The following is a 21,015-nucleotide window of genomic DNA, read 5'->3' on the forward strand; positions in this document are numbered from 1 at the left end:
CAAGGTTCACAACCCAACAAACGACTTTTGGTGATACTTTAAAACCATGAAACCTCTCAAACGAGTGTACTTTGTTTCCGGTAAAGGCACACACACACACACACACATATATATATAATGGTGGAGTTAAAATAAGAAGTGGAGTGTGTTTAAGAAGTGTAAGAAGCAATCTGGTGTGTTTATTCCGACCAAAATCAGTGGTTTCCAGCGAGATTATAACCAATTTCTGACCAAAATGTATTTTTTTATCTATAAAGCTTAAAATTATACATTAAAGTCCGATCTCATTAATCTCGATTAATCTTAATTAATTATGATTAATCACACCCGAGTATCAAAGTTTGAATCTAATATAAGGTAACTTCGTGTCTCTTGTTGTAATAATAAAAAAATCCCGCCATCCAACGACTTACTTCTTCCACTTTCAATATGTCAACCAACGGAGAAGACGCCGATAAACGCGTTGCTCAATTCAATCTGTCTCCGACGAGTTTGGTGAAGATCCAGAAAGGAGATATTACTCGTTGGTTCATCAACGGCTCCTCCGACGCAATTGTATGTGTTTCTATATTATCATGCTCGCTCACTATTATTAAACAAACTGCTATTGCTTGTGATTCTAAGTAGAAATAATTCATCTAATAATAATAATAATAATAATAATCATCGATGCCCTTTCAGATTTCTCATACACGAGCTCGGCTTGTGTTCACTACGGGCGCTCTAGCTCGGCTCATTTGTTATTTACTTACTCAGTCCCGTTAAAAATGTCATGGTTCGAAAAACACAAAATTCAAGGTAGATTGAATTATTATTTCTTTGCTTACCAAATGACAATAATACCCTTGATAATTGGATCCGTCAATATTGTTTATTAATGTTAGTTGTGTGTGTTTAAGGGTAAACTTGGAAATTGACTAATAAATTTTGAAAATGGACATTTATAATGGGATAAATAAAAAAAGAAATATGGACACTTTAATTTTATTTATTCAGATATATTTTTAATTATTTTTATATATTTTGAGAAAAAATCTAAATGATCCTAAGTTCGGCTCGAGCTCTTATGCATTAGCTTAAAGTCTTAACGAGCCAAAGACTTAAAAATTAAGTAGAAATAAAAGCTAAACGATTTTCCTATTCGAAGCTCGAGCTCAGGCTCAATAACTAAATGAGCCAAAGACTTATTTGTATGAACTTTATGATTATTGATTGATGATATGCACAGGTAAATCCAGCAAATGAGCGGATGCTCGGTGGTGGTGGTGCTGATGGAGGTAATATTATAATAATACACAAACAAACTTTTGTATATGTAACATTGATTTCATACAAATTTATTATAAATTTGGTAGCCATACATGATGCTGCTGGTCCAGAATTACGAACAGCATGCTATGATGTGCCTGAAGTCCGCCCTGGAGTTCGTTGCCCGACAGGAGAAGCAAGAATCACCCCGTATGATCTCAACAGCATTTAGCTTCCATCATTATTATTATTATTATTATTATTATATTATTATTATTATTATTATTATTATTATTCAAACACTATGAAACTTATTATTACGAAATTCACGAAGAGGGTTTAATTTGCCTGCGTCGCATGTAATCCACACCGTTGGACCTATTTATGAAGCCGATAGCGATGCTCCAGCCTCCTCGCGGTTTAATTGGTATTCGATATTCTCATGTGGCCAGAAGAGTACAAGTTCATGGCATGGTGGTAAACAAAGCAAATCTGCAGTCTTCTTGAGTAATGCTTACAGGTATCCTTTTTATCGATAGAATATAAGTTTAACAATCATGATCCATACTTCAAACTGTGGGTTGATTTGGGTTAAAAAAGTGTTCTTAGTAAATGAAGGAATCTGAATAAAAGTTTTTGTTCATCTAGTTAAAAGAACGAACATGAACGCATGTCTCATTCGTTCATATATGTCCGTGAACATTCATTTACGTTCGTTCACTTAAATTCGTCTTTGTTCAATTCGTCTGAAGTCAATTTAAGTTTGTTACTATTTGTTAATACATTCATTTAAATTGTTTAGGGAGATAACAATCTAGTCTAGTTTTAATAACTCTTTTAGGCCCAACACAAAGTTGTTTGCGTTTACTTTTAATTGGTTTTAGCTCAGTTATGTTCGTTTATCTTTGTTCAGTTATGTTCGTTTGTCTACGTTTGTGAACTTGGTCATTTATACAGTTAATGAACGAACATAAACGAACACGAACAAGCTCATTTTTTAACAAACGGACACGAATGAGAAAAGTGTTCGGTCGTTTGTTCAGTTGAAGTTAAACAAAGAAACACAGACATGCTCCATTCGTGTTCGTCCAGTTCGTTTAATACTAGAATCTTGCATAACCCTCTATCGATTTTTCTATCAAAATGGGATTTTTTTTCTTCCCTGTTTCAGGAACAGTCTGCGTGTTGCAAGGGAAAACAATATTCAATATGTTGCGTTTCCTGCCATATCTTGTGGTGTCTTTGGGTGAGTTCATTAACTTGCACAAAATAGATGATTATCAATGATGCAAAATAACCCACAATATATATATTAGTTTTCATTTGGATGTTAATTTTATTAGTTATGAATTTCACGTGAACGTGTAACTACCATTTCAGATACCCGTATGAGGAAGCTGCAACTGTGGCCATATCTACAATCAAAGAGCATTGCAATGCCATTAAAGAGGTATTTATGACCGCCTTTTGTTATATTAGTTAACAATCACCATGCTGTGATTTAATGAACCCACACCATGCGGTTATGCTTTCTTTGCAGGTTCATTTCGTGCTTTTTACAGATGATATCTTCAATGTCTGGGTGAAAAAGGCGGGCGAGTTACTCCCAGTTTAGCGTTTGTTTGGACTTCACTAAGTTGATAAAAACTAGAAATAATTGTTCAAAGTTTTATGTTAGCTAAAACTGATTTACTTAAATTATTAGTTTTATACATAATTAAAGTTATGTAATTAATGTGGGCTAGACATTATTGGGTTGGGTTCACCTGTGGGCCGAGCCGCCGAGGAAACATGAAACATGAAGAAACTCGACAGGTGAGGCCCGGACTGTTTAAAAACATTAATGTTGAATGATTATGACTAATGACTTGTGAGGGAACAAAGAAAAACAACGCTAAAAAGTGGGTCTCGCAAATGATTCGGTTGTCATCTTCTTCGAAGATTTGGACAGGCTACCCGAAATTCATTTATTTGATTCCTACATTAATTAACTTAATACACACGTATATACAAACTACATAATCGAAGGGTGAATGGTTATGTTTTATTATTTTTACCTTAGTCGCAGGTAAGTTTGATGAGTCGGCCTATGCGGTTTGGGATGGTAGCGGGTTGGGTTTGAAAGTTGAAACGTGTTTTTGACAACACTCGTGTCATATTCTATTTCAGATTGCAAAATCGAATCTGATATTTGGTTTCACACTTGTTGGGTAACGGCCTAACGGGTATTCAAGTGCTTGCTATATGTCGGGTTCATGGTTTCCCCTTTGGAAATCCTGTGTATGTTGTTGAAAACCGCTTATATTTTCTTTACCTTAAAATGGATCTCGAATTCAAGCAAAAAGCTTATTTGAAATATCAAGTGCTTAAATGCACTTATAACAATTTCATACCTTTAATAATCTTTCTAAAACTTGGGACAATATTTGTTTCATTGCAATGTATATTGTAAGTTGAAAATATGTTTTTGTGATATATAGATAAGAATGCTAAAGAATCCGATAGATTTAGCAACTTAACAAATATAAGAGATTGTAATGTTTTTCATAAGTAAGTTTCTCTATTAATTTACTCAGTTCATTATAAAAAATCTAAACAAGAAATATGTATCGAGAGTGATTGTATATTTATAAATTACATGATTACAAAATTATAAGCTAAAAACAACCCGATAATATTACGGGTGCATGTTTTGCGTGTTTTGAACCCGTATAAATCATTTCTTTTTTCAAATATAATCATGCCACGTCACACATCACTATACTTAAGTTTTAGGGGGTGTTTGGGATTCCTTATTTTCATCAACTTATAACTTATAAAATTTTTGAAAAATTAATAAGGTGTTTGGTAAATCATAAGGCCTTTTGGATTTTAACTTATGATGAAGGCAAAATAGAGGGGTTTTGAAAAGTTAGGAATATGTGACTTATTAACTTAATGAGTTTGATTTACCTATTACACCCCTCTTACCCTTAAACCCAATTACACTCCTTTTAAAAAAGAGTGTCCCTTTTGGTCATTTTGGTTTTCCCCAACATATAAGCTAATCCAAACATTATTTTAAAAACTTCTTTTCAAAATTTCATAAGTTTATAAGTCCTTTTAATCAAAAGTCATTTTTCACTTAAATAAGCAATCCCAAACACACCCTTAATCATTTTTTCTATTTAATTTTCAAGTTAAACTATTAACATAGTATAGTGGTTCGGACAATCTCTCGTAGTAAAATTTATGGCACACGGTATTTGATTATTTGGACACCAGACTATATATCAGGGTATCATGCATCATTTATACAACTCGTATAGAGACAAATTTTATCAGACATCGTCACATTCTATTCCTATACCTCGTATAAGCTTATATGGCTATACGAGACGTGTAGGCACAATTCTTTTTAGAATTTTTGTTTAATTTTTTTATAAAATTATGTTTTTAGTTAATTAAAACTTTTAATAAAATAGACACAAAGTTTAGTTAACAACCAACATAGTTATAGAATAAAAACACCGGATTTATAAATAAATATACATCTATTTTAAAATACATATGCTTCTCCATTATGCCTGAACAACCTACGACTAACAAGAGTGATTTGAGATACCGGCATCTAAAACTTGCCTACTAAAGTTTGGTACCTCGAAACACTCTTATCATAGCTTGATCAAGAAAGATATGTAACTTTAAATAAGTGTATATTACTATATTTATTTATAAATTATGTGTTTTTATTTTATGACAATGTATTATGTTATTTATAAACCTATACCAGTCGTATAGACGTACAGATACACTTACGAAACCATCACACTTGCCCGGGTAATAATAAATATTTACAAACCCCAAAAATATCCGGCCCATATTTGCAGGGATAATATAATCGCAGCGATACCCGTTGTTTTCAGTTGGTCACTTTATTACACACACACACACACTTCTGCTGCAACTGCAACTGTAATGGTGGATCCAATATCAATCAACTTCACGCTTTACAATAAACAATAAGCAACAATTAGCTTATCACCTGCTGCAACGTCACTCTGCTTTTACTCGCCTGCTACCTTCAGTAAGCAAGCTCTAATAATCTCCTTTACTTCAATGTCATGACCTAATTTTCAAACTCTATTGTTATTATTATTATTATTATTTGTTATAAAAGCAAATTTACGTAGAAATGTGAAAAGGCTAGCTAGCACGCGTTTATTTAGGGTTAATGTAATTCCACTGATAATGATTAATGAGGCTGTGACCTTCTGGTTTCTGAATAGTCGTTGTTGAGTTGAATATATGTATAAGTAGACAATGACAGTATCAGCTATTTTATACCACAAATACCAGCCTGCTTTTTAAATCCTTAAATATTTGAAGCCTGCACGCGCTCAGTTGTAATTGTAACTTATAGTGTATGTTTCATGTTTTATGGTTTCTGTTAACTATAATTATTACTAGTTTAATATTAGGCTTTAGATTTAGATTAGGCATGACATTCTTTAACGAGTATCAGTACCGAACTGGCATTTTTTCATGTATTTTAGTATCGGTACCATTTGGTATTTTGGTGATTTTAAGTAGTACCGGTACTGATCGGTACCGAACCGAACACATTGGTACCGTATTTGGTATACAGTTTTACTCGTTTTAGGTGTCGGTATTTTTTGGTATAGTACCGATCTCATCCCTAGATTGCTTTATGTATGGTATTGTAATTACATAGTTGGGAATTTTTTTTTCTTTCTCGTTACGGTTTGAAAACTGTGTTTGACAGTTTGGGTCATGGACTGAAAGTTTGAAAGTAAGAACTGTAGTGTAAACCGGATTGCCTTTTCATTGGAAAACAGGCATATTTATTATTTATAATAGTTTGTAATTTTTTTTATTTTTTTAACCATTCTTAAAATTTTAATAAGAACTAGTAATTTTAATAACATGTTCAAACTGCTATATCGAACGCTTTTGTTTGGCTTAGTTTGCCGTTTTTGAAAAAAATGGTTTAATTTGCCGCTTTTTCAAACCATGGTTAGCTTTTTGCCTCATAATTTTCGTTAAAAGCGACCGAATTGGATGGTAAACGCCCCTTGTTGAAGTTTAACTGTTTATAACAAAAGGCCAAATGCAGTGTTGCAAAAGAGTTTGGTTTTGTCTTTCATAGTGTGCATAAAAAACCAAATAAAAAAAGGACAAATTTGGTCCCAAAGCACTAACCAGTTAAAAAGTCCAAGAAATGCTAAATTTGACTTATTATTCTATCTACATGATAAAACCAAATATGTGTATGCACTATAAGGTTATTTTATTATTAAAAAGACTTTAATTAACTTAAACTTTTTAACAATTATAATTTAATGTTTGGTTTTTGTGTTAGTTAAGATGGCTCTTTTTTTAACATTAGAAGGTTTAGTTTTCTTGTCTTGAGGTTTATTTCGGTTTTGGATATAGATAATGGATTCTTGCCTAATGTCACACACTTTAATTAACTAATAATTAGGTACTTTGTCACATTGTTGGGTATTTTAATTCTCTCACTAAACCACGTGAAGACACAGTGTGTGTTTTTACTGTGTGTGTGTAAGAGAAAGAGAGATAGATAAATGCCAAATTTGCCCTTGAAAGCTGCATTGAATTGTGGACATGATAATGCAGTTTCATTTGAGTCATGTGATTTTGGTCTGCCTGTTTCTTCTCCCAAACATTCTCTGGTTTTCTAACTATTTGAGCTGAAGTGATCTTTTAAAAAATTCTTAAATAGTTGATCACCACTTGTGTTGAATATTTAATTCTTGAAGTTGATTCGTGGTCATGGGAACTGGTTGATTTAGTGGCGTCATTGAAACTTATTTTTATATTCAAGAAAGTATCATCTTGATTGAAATATTGTGCATTTTTTAAGTTACATCTTCAAAAAGACAATCTTTTTTATTCGATTTTGCATCTTCCTGTCTTTTGCTTGGATCCCTTTTGGTTTTTCACCTTTTGGTTAATAGATTCATTGAAATCTTGGCTCATCAAAAGCTCTTTTCATCTTTCTTGAAATCAAGTGGGTCACTGTTTCTATATTAGTCTTGTAATCCTCTTTTTGGTTCTAAAGAAAAATGCAAATTTATATATATTTTGTTTCAGCTGGAATCTGCATTTAGCTTGTTTCATCATAAACATCAGCAGTTCTGAGAAAGCATGGATCTTGGTGACAGAAAGTGTTGGGGAAATTCTAAGGTTTGCCCACAAATTTTGGAATATCTTGTTTTCAAATTACCAAAATTTTATTTTGGTTGCTATCAAACTCCTAAAATTTTGCAAAATGAATGAAAGATTGAACAATTTGAGTGGCTTTATTGTTCTTTATAAGAATTTCTTAAACCCAATGGTTTTTAGCAATAAAGAAAGTCAAGTTGTGATCTTTTTCAAATTTTCAATGTAACCAATCTTTATAAATAGAATGCTTATATGTTTTTTTTAATTGCATATAGAAGGATTCTTGGAGGACAACATTGATGTTAGCATATCAAAGTCTAGGCGTCGTCTATGGTGACCTTAGCATTTCTCCAATTTATGTTTACAAAAGCACATTTGCAGAAGATATTCATCACTCGGAAACAAACGAAGAGATTTTTGGTGTGCTTTCATTTGTTTTCTGGACTTTAACTCTCGTACCGCTGTTCAAATACGTGTTTATCGTTCTTCGAGCCGATGATAATGGTGAAGGTAAACAATTTATGTTATGGTTGGGTCAAAATTGTCACCTCTGGTTTTCAGTGATCAAACTGAAACTTGTTATTGTGACTGCATAGGTGGAACTTTTGCTCTTTATTCCTCAATATGTCGGCATGTTAACGTAAGCCTGTTACCAAACAAGCAAATTGCTGATGAATCACTTTCAACTTATAAGCTGATGCAACCTCCAGAACGGGAAAATGGGTCGAAAGTGAAAATGTTGCTTGAAAAGCACAAAATTTTGCATACAGCTTTACTAATCTTAGTTCTTCTTGGCACGTGTATGGTAATTGGAGATGGAGTACTTACTCCAGTTATATCTGGTAAAAATATCTTTTTCAAAGTTTTGAAATCCTTTTTTACTTTTTTGCATTATTAACATTTTTTTGTTGTTCAAATTTGCAGTTTTTTCTGCGGTTTCTGGGCTTGAGTTATCAATGTCCAAAGAACATCATGAATGTGAGTGAGTTTTACATTAAATAGGCTTGTAATAGAACTGAACCAACATAACTGAGTTTAAACAAATAAAATTAAATGTGAAGACTAATATGTTGGGCCTAAAAGTTATTAAAGCTAGACTAAGCTGTAACGGGCCTAAAGTTTAAATGCATATATTAATGGACTAAACAAACGTAAACTAAATGACCGTACACGAACAAATACAAACGAGTTTAAATGAACAAGCGTAAACAACGCTCATGAACATAAATGAACGAACGAGACATGTGTTCATGGTTGTTCGTTTATTAAATAAATGAACCTCTCACCGATTGGTTCCTTGAATGTTTGGTTTGTGTACATGCCTACAACTATCAGTTGTTTAGAGGGTGTTTGGATGTGAGTGTTTGGCAAGTCTGGTTATTTAAGTATTTAATTGATTAAATGGGTCAAAATGACCAAAAAGGACATTATTGTGAGAAAAAGTCATCTTGTTTAACAGGATTAAGGGTAATAGGTCATTGTACTTTACCTTTAGATATTTGAAGCGGGTTTGAAATTGATAATTTGACAAAACACTCAAGATAATCAGAAGCAGAATCTGTTTATCAAAACACTAGAAGCTGATTATGTTTAACTAAAAGTCAAAACACTAGAAGCTGATTATGTTTAACTAAAAGTCAAACCTTTAAGAGTGTAAATGCATATTCTAAAACTGTTATTATTTACAGATGCTGTGATCCCGATCACCTGCTTCATATTAGTGTGCTTATTTGCACTACAACATTATGGCACACATCGAGTCGGTTTCCTTTTTGCTCCAGTTGTGCTGTTATGGCTGTTATGCATAAGTGGACTTGGATTATATAATATATTCTATTGGAACCCACATGTTTACAAAGCTCTTTCGCCTTATTACATGTATAAGTTTATGAAGAAAACAAAGAAACGAGGGTGGATGTCATTGGGAGGCATTTTATTGTGCATTACAGGTAAAAACCGTAAAATCTTTGTAAATTAGGTACTGTTTGACTTTTGAGGTAACAAGATTAAATATTAAATTTGAGTTAGTTTAAAAGAATTTTATGTTTCTACTTACAGGTTCGGAAGCAATGTTTGCTGATCTTGGTCATTTCTCATATGCTGCAATTCAGGTACAATATTTTCATATATTGCATGTTTAAAGCATTGTCTATAAAAAGTTATAAAATTGGTCAAAAAGCATTTGTTTGTGGCATGATTCAACCCAGCCCAATACTGACCCATTTTTACCACCACCTCTATAATTAGAGGTCGGTTTTGGGCTCAAACAGAAAAATGGAAAATTCGGTTTTTGGATTATGAAAAACCGTTCAATTTTTGGTATTCACAATGGGGCCGGCTTCAGTTTTACCCTATGGGCTTGAAAATTTTGGACCATAAAAATGGTCCAAAATAATGAAATTATTTCAGTTTTTGGATTATAAAAAACCGTTCAGTTTTCGGTCTTTACAATGGGTTCGTTTCGGTTTTACTATCTGGGTTTGAAACTTTTGGGCCAAAAATGTTCCAAAATAATGAATTTGGGCCTAAAATTTTCTGTTATTTGATAGCTAATTGATTATTACACATTTGGGTCTAAAATTTTTGGGCCACACCATTTATGAATTTCTTAAAAATTACTTAACATTCCGTTTTTTTTTTGTTATGGTTTGGTTATAGCATAACAGGAAACGAACTAAAGAATCAGTTTAAAAAAAACATAAAAAACTGTTGGTTTTTAATTGGGTTTAATTATTTTGGTTGGGTTACGTCGGTTATTAAGTAATAACTTCTTTTACAGATTGCTTTCACCTTCCTGGTTTATCCTGCACTAATACTAGGATACATGGGACAAGCAGCTTACTTGTCTAAAAACCACCAGATGGCTGATGGCATCAGCTATTATGTCTCAGTACCAAGTATTCCCTTTAACTTAATTCTTTCTTGAAAAAGAAATATTCATAATGATAATTAATAGTTAATTAGTAACATGATGTGCAGAAAGTGTGAGATGGCCGGTTCTCGTAATAGCCATTCTCGCTTCTGTTGTTGGGAGTCAAGCAATCATCAGTGGAACATTCTCAATCATTAACCAAAGTCAATCACTTAGTTGTTTTCCAAGGGTTAAGGTTGTTCATACATCGGACAAGAAACACGGTCAGATTTACATCCCAGAGATCAACTGGATTCTCATGGTTTTATGTATCGCTGTGACCATTGGATTCAGGGACATTAAACACATGGGAAACGCATCAGGTTGGTGGTTAAAGTTTGTTCGTAATAGTTATGGGTCAAATGAACTGTGGTGTTCCTTTAGCCACAACCGTTAAATATTGTAACAAAATTTTCATTCTTTATATTTGACTTTTTGCAGGACTAGCCGTTATGGCTGTAATGCTGGTTACAACATGCCTAACATCATTAGTAATCATTCTTTGTTGGCAGAAACCACCTATTCTAGCCCTTTGCTTTTTACTGTTCTTTGGGTCCATAGAACTCCTCTATTTCTCTGCATCTTTAGTCAAGTTCCGTGAAGGCGCATGGCTCCCAATCCTCTTAGCACTCATATTAGTAACCATAATGTTCGTTTGGCACTACGGGACCACCAAAAAGTACCAATACGACCTTCAAAACAAGGTCTCGTTAGAATGGTTACTAGCATTGGGCCCGAGTTTGGGTATTTCACGGGTCCCTGGTATTGGGCTCGTGTTCACAGATCTAACCTCGGGGATCCCGGCTAACTTCTCACGGTTCGTGACCAATTTGCCTGCGTTTCACCGGATCTTGGTCTTTGTGTGTGTGAAAGCTGTTCCTGTTCCGTTTGTTCCTCCAGCCGAAAGGTACCTTATGGGTCGTGTGGGGCCTGCTAGTCTCCGGTCATATAGATGCATTGTGCGGTACGGGTATCGGGATGTTCACCACGATGTGGATTCTTTTGAGTCTGAACTTGTCAACAGGATTGCTGATTTTATTTGTTATGACTGGTCCCGACCCGAGCCGACTAGTGATGCAGGTAACTTTTGTACATTAGTTGTGCTTAGTGTTACTTGTAAAAACCGAAATTTGAACCGACCAGATTCGGTTTTTTATTGGCTTTGTTTATAGAGCAAACCGAATTCAAATTTCGTTTTTTTAATCAAGTTTTGAACTAAAATCCAATTTCGATTTATATATATTTTTTAATAATAGTTGCACACTTACACGGATGATCTATGTGGTCGTTACTGGCGGCCCGTAACACTCTGGCCCTTAACACGATGACACCGAGTGACATTATTTTTTCTGTTAAGTTTTTATGAAAAGGCAATTTTACTATTTTACATTAAATAAACAAAAAACAAAAATATATAGTTATACATATATATTTCTATTTAATGGTTAGTTATTTGTTGAGTTTTCACATTTGATTCGAGTTCGCAACTTGAAAGTACGGGGCAAACAAACCGAGCCCGAGCTTGTTTAACTTAACAGAGCTCGGCTCGTTTAGAGCCCTATTTCTAAAGCTTGAGCATGGCTCATGAGTATTTTTTTAAGGCTTGAGCTTCGCACGGGCTCAACTCGTTTATTATTTATTGTTTTTTTTTATATTTTTGTAAGCACTTTTATGTACTTATAATTAAAAATTTTATATATAGTATAGTATACTATGATATTATAATATTATTAATTTGATCATAATTTTATATATAATATTAGTTATTAGAAATTAAAGTATATTTAATAACAAATAAAAGTTATATAAATAAAAGCTCCTTTATTAAATGAGCCTCATTAAAAGCTTGAGCCTGCCCAAGATCGTTTAAGCTCGGGTTGATTCAAGTTTTTAGCGAGCTAGTTTCGAGTAGCTTACGAGTGGTTCAACTCATTTACACCCCTACTTGAAACTGATTAATATTTGCTTATCGTGATTATTATTGATCCCAGAAGAAGACGGGTTTCGATCCACTAGATCATCAGGAGAGTATCGCTTAACAGTAATCGGGAACTCAGACTTCTCAACACGGGATTTCAATCCAGACGAAAGTATACAACAACTTAGCGTATCAGTCGGGTTTCCAACAGCCGAGAGCATAACTGACATAGTCGAGATGGACCCGCAAACCAAAACAAGACGAGTAACATTTGCTGTTGATGATCATAACAATGACACTGAAGAACCAAAAGACAGACAAATGAGAGAAGAACTTCAAGATTTATTAGATGCACAACAAAGTGGGACTGCATTCATACTCGGTCATTCACATGTGAAATCGAAGCAGGGGTCATCGGTTTTTAAGAGGTTGGCGATTAATTTCGCGTATAATTTTCTGAGGCGGAATTGTCGTGGCCCGGATGTGGTTTTGAAGGTGCCTCCGGCGTCTTTGTTGGAAGTTGGTATGGTTTATGTTGTATAAAAGGTTGTTAATGGTATATTGGTGCAACTAGCTTCTCTATATGGCTGTATATTTGTCTGCTAAAAGGGCTTAAGTTTTGTGCACTCTGCTTTGCAAGTTATATGCTGCTAAGAATGTTAAGAAATTTAGTATGAGTAGTGTATGATTGGCTGCAAAATAATTTAACATTTCTATTAGGGGTAAGCAATAACCGAACTGAATCAAAACTAACAAAACCGAACTGAAATCGGCTAACTGAAATTAATCAAATTGAACCAAACTATTCATCTATACTATATATAATACACCAAACAAGGGTAAATTAAGACACCAATTTTTAAGTAATTTACAACACTTAAAGCATGAGGTATATGTGCTAGTAAGGGTAAACTTGTCTTTTAAACACAATCTATTCAACTTACAAGTTTGGTCTCTCATATTAAACCATGTTATGTTTTTAATTTAAGTTGTAAACTAACTTCTCATCCATGAATTTTAAATGACTATAGCCTTTTTAAACGTTAATATTTTAATAAAAAAATTACACCATAAAAACGAGCATTTTATTCTCTTTAATTTGAGTATGATATTGTTATAATTTTTTTCATTTTAAATAAATTAATATGTTACGTAGGGGGTGTTTAATGTCGGTTTTGATGGTTTTTAAGTTAAACTTGTGAGTCCAACTGTTAATACTGATTTTTTTGTCGTCCAAAACCAAACTCAACCATTGAAAGTTGAAACCGAATCGTTACTAACGGCCTGGTTCCAGTTTGGTTTCATAGTTTAACCTTTAATAATAAATTTAGTTTAAAATAATTATTACTTTAAATGCACCATCAATTTTAACTAAACACCAACATAATATACTTGAGAGGATTATAAATAAAAAATGATAATTTTAGCCACATAAATGGTAAATATTAATCGAAGATCTAGGACGTGAAATAATAATAACAACAAAGATCACAAAATGAATCATACTGTAATTTGGTTAATTTGAAGTTGTATAGCCAAGTTATTTGTAATAAAAAGATTATGTTCAATTAAATTTTAACTATATCTAATATATATTACAAAACATTTCTAATAATTAATAATAAAAAACATTAAAATACATTCAACATTTACAGTCTGGTCTGGTTTCATATGACCGGTTGTCAGTATAAACCGCGAACCAACCGTTCACTACGTTTTGAAAATTTTGAAACCGACCAACAAACCGAAAGTAAAAAAAGAAAAAGGAAAAAGAAGTCAAACCAATGACCGGTTTAAACGATTTCAAGGTTTTAACCAAACCATAAACACTTATATTTGTTATGTGATTAACAAGTTCAAACACTTGTTGCATCGCGCGGGCACCCATCTAGTATTGTCATATATTTATAGCTTTTATACCTCTATTTCATGTATTTCTTGATTTAAATGTCATGTATGCCTCCATTTCATGTATTTATGTTTTTCTAGGTAGAAGTTTTAGTCCAAGTTTGATTTTGACTATTAACCGAAATAAATCAAACGAAAACCGAAAAACCAACCGGTATCTTTTATTAAAAAAATGAGTCGTTGTTGTACTATGTGGTGTGGTGCTCGTTGAGGAAGATCGAAGAGAAGGATTTCTTCATATCATATGTTGAAGGCATCTCTAATAAACGCTTGTTTTTGTTGATTTAGCTTCAACGTTACATTTGTGTTAACAAATACACAAACACCTAGAAATAGGACTTTAAATGAGCTAAATGTCGTCCGACATGAAGTTCATTTAATAAATGAACGATCATACAAAAAGTTTCGTTTGGTAAACTTAACGAACGAACACAAATAGAGGTCATGTTCGTTTAATAGTGTTCGTGAACGTTCGATAATGTGTTTGTTTATGTCCGCCCAGTTAATTCTGTTTCCGCGCGTCCGATTAGGTTCGTTTATATTTGTCATGTTAGGGTTCATGTATTAACATTTTACTATGTAGACTTTTATGTTTTGATTACTATGCAAACTACTAACTATATTTTTTGTTTAGTTTAATTTGGGCGTAATTCCGGATCTGTGGTTTAATTAGTGTTATTATTGTTATTCTCGAATTAATATGTAATCTTTTATGTTCGTTTATCTCTTTGTGTCGTTTAAGTTTGCCTGTCCATTAGTGCCCGTTAGCGTCCAGTTACTTCCGATAATGCTCATTAGCGTCCGTTTATACAATTTAACGAACGAGCACTAACAAACACAAACAAGCTCAATTCGTTAATGAACAAACACATATACAAAATTGGCGGCAATCACCTTACATTTTGGCGGGAAGCCACCAGCCTCCCTATCCTTAATATGAAACCGTCCGACACTCGAGTTGACTGTTATTCTTATTCGAGTGTGTACGGAGTAAAGAGGAGATGGTGGGACGTGAATACGATTGCTTGTCGAACCCACTCGGTGCCGTCCGGTCCACTTTCCACAAGGCCGTTGCCTCCGGTTCAGATCCGGCTTCTTTCGACCGGAGTGATTGGGGCGTTGCCGATCTCTTTCGCCAGTTTCTATTTGACAGCCACGCCATCAATCAGGTAGTCTACTTCTCCTAGGGTTTATTATTATTATTATTATTATTATTATTATTATTATTATACACATACTTACACCACTCTCATTATAAACCCTAAGCCCTAATAATATTGATTTGAATATTATTTATTGTTATTGTTTTCCGGAAACAGGATCAAATACATTTTATTTTTAGCATGAAAACACTATCATTAGGTTTATTTTTATACTTGTTTGCTGTTATTTTTTGTTCGTATTTGCTAATTTTGGATTATAAGACGATATAAGTATTTGCTGATTTATATTTTTTTTGTTATTATTAGATTTTTTCTTTTGCTGTTATTATTTTGTTCTTGATTTTGATTCTTTTGTTGTAACTTTTAGGTTTTTTTTCTTTGTTATTATAAGTCATTGTTTATGTATATTGGTATTGTCGTTGGTATTGTTTCTTACGTTTTCATTTTTTCATAAGTTAGTATTATTTTCTATGTTCTCATTTTAAGATTAAAATGTACATGAACCTTCCCATTGTTTTCAGGTCCCATTTCTAAGTCACTCAACTGTTAAATGGATTCAACCAAATTCATTAGTTCGGTTCCGTGGAATGATACAAGACATGTTGGGAAATGAATGCTATGTTGGTGCTTATAAGGTGTGTGTTTCACTTCACCTTCATTTAGTTTTTGAATAAAATCTTTAATCAATCAATCAATCAATCAATCATACCCAGTAAAATCCCACCGACAGCAGAGCTATAGGTAGGGTCTGGGGAGGGTGGGATGTAGGCACACCGTACCTCTATCCAAAGGAATAAAGAGGTGGCTTCCAGAGAGACCCTCGGCTCTAAGAACATGTGTATGAAAAAAAAAAAAAAAAAAAAAAAAGTTTAACAGTTATATAAAAAAACTACTACTAATTATAATAATATTAATAATAAGGTCGCAGTTTAACCGCAATATAAAAGCTAATAATAATAATAATAAAATATGTAAGGGAAATACCATTATGGTAAGTGACCTAAATAAGTTAAGTCTAAGCCCTAAGGTATTCAATTCTCTCTAGGAATCCTTAGCTTTAATCCTACTTCTCCACGAATTCCTATCCTCAACCATGTCCTCGGAGAGATTTAGGTCTATCAAATCATGCCTAATCCTCTCATCCCAAGTCAATTTCGGTCGTCCTCTACCCCTCCTCCCCTCTATAGTAATGCTTTCTACGGATCTAACAGGATTCGTCGTCTGTCTTCTCTTTACATGTCCAAACCATCTCAATCTCCACTCTCTTATCTTGTCTGCTATGTTCGCCACCCCTACTCTCTCGCGAAGCACAACGTTTCTTATTCTGTCTAGCCTTGTGTGCCCACACATCCAACGTAGCATTCTCATTTCTGCTACCTCCATCTTCCGCACTTGTGCCTTCTTGATGGCCCAACAATCTGTTCCATATAGCATTGCAGGTCTAACTGCCACCCTATAGAATTTTCCCTTCAGATTAGTCGGGAAACTCTTGTCGCACAATATACCTGTGGCTGCTTTCCATCTACACCATCCTACCTGAACTCGGTGGGTCACATCACTGTCTAATTCCCCATCGCTCTGTACAAATGATCCTAAATACTTGAACTTCGTTACCTGCGGGACCACCTGCCCTTCAATTGTGATGTGTGCGTCTTCACTGTCGTTTATCTCACCAAAATCACAGTGTAGGTACTCCGTCTTAGATCGGCTAATCTTTAAACCTTTTGTCTCTAAGGTTGTTCGCCACTCCTCAAGCCTCATGTTTAGATCTTGTTTTTTCTCAGCAATTAACACAATATCGTCTGCGAACATCATGCACCACGGGAGAGTCCCCTGAATCGACTTTGACAACTCATCCAAGACTACTGCAAAAAGAAACGGGCTCAACGCTGACCCCTGGTGAAGACCTACCTCTACAGGAAAGAAATCAGTATCCCCCACTGGCGCACGGACACTTGTTTCACTCCTGGTATACATATCCATAATTATCTCTATGTATTTCCTGGGCACTCTTCTACCCTCCAAGCATTCCCAGAGCACCTGTCGTGGCACACTGTCGTAGGCCTTTTCTAGGTCAATAAACACCATATGTAGATCACGCTTTTTCTCCCTATACTTTTCCATTAATCTTCTTATAAGGTGTATTGCCTCTGTGGTGGAACGCCCCGGCATGAAGCCAAATTGGTTGACCGTAACCTGAGTTTCTCGTCTAAGTCTAACCTCAATCACTCTTTCCCATAGCTTCATAGTATGACTTAGTAGTTTGATTCCTCGGTAGTTACCACAACATTGGGCGTCTCCTTTGTTCTTATAGATAGGAACTACAACGCTGCTCCTCCACTGGTCTGGCATCTTACCTGATTTGAGAATACTATTGAACAAAGTAGTTAACCACATGACTCCTTCCTCCCCCAGACACTTCCACACCTCGATGGGTATGTTGTCTGGGCCAACCGCCTTAGACCTTCCCATCCTCCTAAGTGCGTCCTTTACCTCTTCTCGTGTGATCCGTCGGCAGTAGCAGTTATTCGATTGTTGTCGTTGAAAGTTTGTGTTGTCATGTTCTTCTTGGTAAGCTCTCCCATTGTTAAAGAGATTGTGGAAGTAGGTTTGCCATCTTAGCTTGATGTCCTGCTCCTTGACCAGTACATGCCCATCTGTATCCTTTATGAACTTCACCGGTCCTAGATCTTGCCTTCTACGCTCCCTGGCTTTGGCAATCTTAAACATAGCATGTTCCCCCTCTTTTGTTTCCAGGCTTTCATACATCCGTTTAAAGGCCGCCTTCTTTGCTTCCGCCACTGCCTTCTTTGCCTCTATCTTGGCTGTTTTGTAGTTGTCCCTCAATTCCACTCGCTCCTCCTCATTCGTACACCTCATTAGCTCCCTAAAACATCCTTGTTTGTCCCTTATCTTGTCTTGCACTGCGTCATTCCACCACCAAGACTCCTTATGCCCACTTGACTTTCCTGTTGTGACCCCGAGAGTCTCCTTTGCTACTTGAATAAAATCTTTAACATATTATTATTATTTTGTGCATTATTATTTGAAGAATGAAGAAACATGGACTACCAACAAGTTCACAGATGTTTCTCAGTTTCCCATGGGTTCTTCGCCCGATAAGCGGCTCTGGGACCGTAGGCTACTCTTCTGTATTCCTGTGAGTCCTGTTAATCTTATATATTATATATATGTATGCATTTTCATGTTTGTTAATTTTCTTTCTTTATAGGTTCCTGGTCAGAATTCATGGGCGGATTTTACTTCTGATGGTTTGGCAACAACACGCGCCAGGTCATCAAATCAAGAGAAGCGACAAAGAGACAACTGTTCGGTTTCTAATGAGGTGGAAATGCAAGTATGTTGAAATTTTGTTAATCTTGAATCTTTATATGTTTCAACTATACTTCGTGAAAAAGTTTTAAGATTAACTAAGTTTCATCATTACAGGACTCGAACAATGAGAATCCGGATTCTCCACGTGCAAAGAAGATGGTAAGTTTGTTATTTTGTTATCTAACATAATTCCATATTTTAAAACTAACTTGATGCAATTATTAATACATAACAGCGAGAAGGTGAATCCTTTCAATCGGAGAGCATTGCTGAGGTGGCAGACTGTGGTATGAGTATGGAGCCTGATTTTGACAGAACTAGTTTTCAATGTCTAGTGAAGGTAAATTTGTATATATTATATTATTAATCATAAAGCCCGATGCTTTGTATTTTATATAACTTGGTGTTATTTTGCAGGTATATGATACTCCAGAGTCGGAGTTGAAGCTAAATGATGTGTTTGAGTTTATTGGTGTCCTTACATTTGACACCGATGTTAAAGAAGAAAATGAGCTAGGTTTTGACCATGAGGAGTTAGTCAACTTACCTTCTAGCAAGGTTAATGCCCGCTTTCGTTTTATTTCTCTTTTTTATATATAGGCTTGATATGTTAACAAGAATATGTTTTCAGGTGCCACGTCTTCATTGTATCATACACAGAAAGCTTTCACCTATTGACATGGTTATTGGTTCACCGACATTGGAGGTGTGCTTAAATGATATTTATAATGTGTCATTTTCATATATACTCCTGAACTTTCATAATATAATATTTACTCGAATTGAAAAAACTAATATCAAATATACCTATTCGAATTATTTAATATTTTATATTTAACCATTTCATTAAATACAATTTATTATACTCTTCTTTTTCTATCTGCAATAGACATGTGAAGGAACACGGATGGGACATGTTAGTGTTCATTTGTTTAACTTAAATAGAATAAACAATCAAAACATGAACAATTAAACGAACAGAATTTTTTGTACATGTTCGTTTGCTAAGAATATGAGTGTGGTCGTGCTTGTTTATGCTCGTTTGTTAATAGTATAAATGAAGATTCAAGAACATAAACAAATGAACAAACGAACATAGCTTAACGTAGATGAACGGACATTAATTTGCTTAACGATTCACTGGACCTAAAAAACTATAAAAGTAGACTAAATTGTAATCGGTGTTCATGTTCGTGATGTTTATTAAATAAATGAACATAAATGAACTTTTCGCTTAACGATTCACTGAACTAATAAAACTAGGGATGTGTTCATGTTTGTTTGTTTATTAAATATACGAACACAAACACACTTTTTGCCGACAATCCACTAAACGTTCAGTTCGTTTACAGGATTATCTTGCACTCTAAAATTCTTATATTCTAGGGAAGATTAAAAATGTCAGAAATTTAAAAAGTCGTATTTTTACTATAATTTTTTGTCTAGTAAATGTGATATTTTATCATGTTTTGAAAGGCTTTCTCTATTAATAAATCCTTTCTTGTGGTTTGCAATATGAAATAGTGTTTGATGGTTGTGATTTTACAGCCAAAACCTCATGCCATAAAAGAACTACGCGAATCTCTTCTGCATCATCTTACAATAGTTCTCGGTGGTGATGAATTAGCCGCTCGTTTTATGTTATTACATCTATTATCAAAGGCAAGAATCTATAATCCATAATCTTAATTAATTTTCAGATGCGTACTTCAATATTAAATAAATAGAATTTTTGGTACAGGTTCACACACGAGCAGACTCAATTGCAGTGGGGAAATTATCACTCAACCTTACAACTTTTGATAAATCGAGTATAGCTGTATTTGGTAACCGTATTGGTACGGCAGTGCAAAATCTTGTATCTTTCAGTCAACATATTCCTCTCACAGTTGACTATCTTAATACCGCTTCACTTGCCCCTGTAAAGGATTATCAAACAAACAGGTAGCATAAAAAATATTGTTTATAGTATTTCATGCTGTTACTAAATAACCCTTTTAGTCAAATAGGTATTTTAGCACAGGGGTATTTTAGTCAATTCATAAGAAAGTTAAAAACAGAGATGGATGGTGTTAGAGAACTGGGCTTTAGTTGAAAAGAAAATGAAACAAATGCACTGTAAAAGTCGATTTAGAACCTTTGGACTAAAAGGGTTATTTTGGCCAAGTCAGAGACTAAAACCGTAATTTATCTTTTATTTGATTAACATTTTTTTGGTTATTAATTTTGCAGACTTGTTCCAGGCGTCCTTCAATGTGCAGAGGGGTCACATTTTACAATAGACGAGACACAACTACAGTGTGGGACATTAACCAGTACCGGTGTTGAGAATACGCGATCGA

The 21,015-nt window shown here is 34.3% G+C and overlaps 3 protein-coding genes across 3 annotated transcripts; all 3 read left to right on the top strand.

Annotated features, from left to right (window-relative positions):
* The first annotated feature begins 420 nt into the window (after positions 1-420).
* LOC143542712 (uncharacterized) lies at positions 421-2,947 on the top strand. The gene is made up of 7 exons (XM_077035242.1): positions 421-555; positions 1,229-1,277; positions 1,356-1,458; positions 1,583-1,768; positions 2,420-2,494; positions 2,629-2,698; positions 2,789-2,947. Exons 1-7 carry the CDS (start codon positions 430-432, stop codon positions 2,861-2,863), a joined length of 684 nt encoding a protein of 227 aa, XP_076891357.1. The 5' UTR covers positions 421-429; the 3' UTR covers positions 2,864-2,947.
* Positions 2,948-6,638: 3,691 nt separating this feature from the next.
* Positions 6,639-12,526, top strand: LOC143542733 (potassium transporter 2-like). The gene is made up of 10 exons (XM_077035258.1): positions 6,639-7,458; positions 7,713-7,947; positions 8,034-8,279; positions 8,362-8,415; positions 9,126-9,386; positions 9,496-9,548; positions 10,217-10,334; positions 10,417-10,671; positions 10,790-11,437; positions 12,343-12,526. Coding segments are annotated over exons 1-10 (1,911 nt in total). The 5' UTR covers positions 6,639-7,419; the 3' UTR covers positions 12,345-12,526.
* A 2,583-nt stretch (positions 12,527-15,109) lies between these two features.
* Positions 15,110-21,008, top strand: LOC143542713 (mini-chromosome maintenance complex-binding protein-like; the record flags this gene model as incomplete). Its single annotated transcript, XM_077035243.1, has 11 exons — positions 15,110-15,343; positions 15,859-15,972; positions 18,390-18,497; positions 18,570-18,695; positions 18,788-18,832; positions 18,909-19,013; positions 19,091-19,231; positions 19,305-19,379; positions 20,222-20,335; positions 20,415-20,617; positions 20,906-21,008. Coding segments are annotated over exons 1-11 (1,302 nt in total), but the record flags the coding sequence as incomplete, so codon positions are not given.
* Positions 21,009-21,015: the final 7 nt, after the last annotated feature.

This window comes from Bidens hawaiensis, unplaced genomic scaffold (genome assembly GCF_021521415.1).
Source record: "Bidens hawaiensis isolate Kalapana, Puna unplaced genomic scaffold, B.hawaiensis_p1.1 tig00012954_1, whole genome shotgun sequence".
Taxonomy (NCBI): domain Eukaryota; kingdom Viridiplantae; phylum Streptophyta; class Magnoliopsida; order Asterales; family Asteraceae; genus Bidens; species Bidens hawaiensis.

Bases quoted from the DNA above. Each gene is read 5' to 3' on its own strand.
- LOC143542712 (XM_077035242.1), top strand. From the start codon at position 430: ATGTCAACCAACGGAGAAGACGCCGATAAACGCGTTGCTCAATTCAAT. The intron at 556-1,228 runs GTATGTGTTTCT...TGATATGCACAG, and splicing joins ACGGCTCCTCCGACGCAATT to GTAAATCCAGCAAATGAGCG. The intron at 2,699-2,788 runs GTATTTATGACC...CTTTCTTTGCAG, and splicing joins ATTGCAATGCCATTAAAGAG to GTTCATTTCGTGCTTTTTAC.
- LOC143542733 (XM_077035258.1), top strand. From the start codon at position 7,420: ATGGATCTTGGTGACAGAAAGTGTTGGGGAAATTCTAAG. The intron at 8,280-8,361 runs GTAAAAATATCT...TCAAATTTGCAG, and splicing joins ACTTACTCCAGTTATATCTG to TTTTTTCTGCGGTTTCTGGG. The intron at 8,416-9,125 runs GTGAGTGAGTTT...TATTATTTACAG, and splicing joins GTCCAAAGAACATCATGAAT to ATGCTGTGATCCCGATCACC.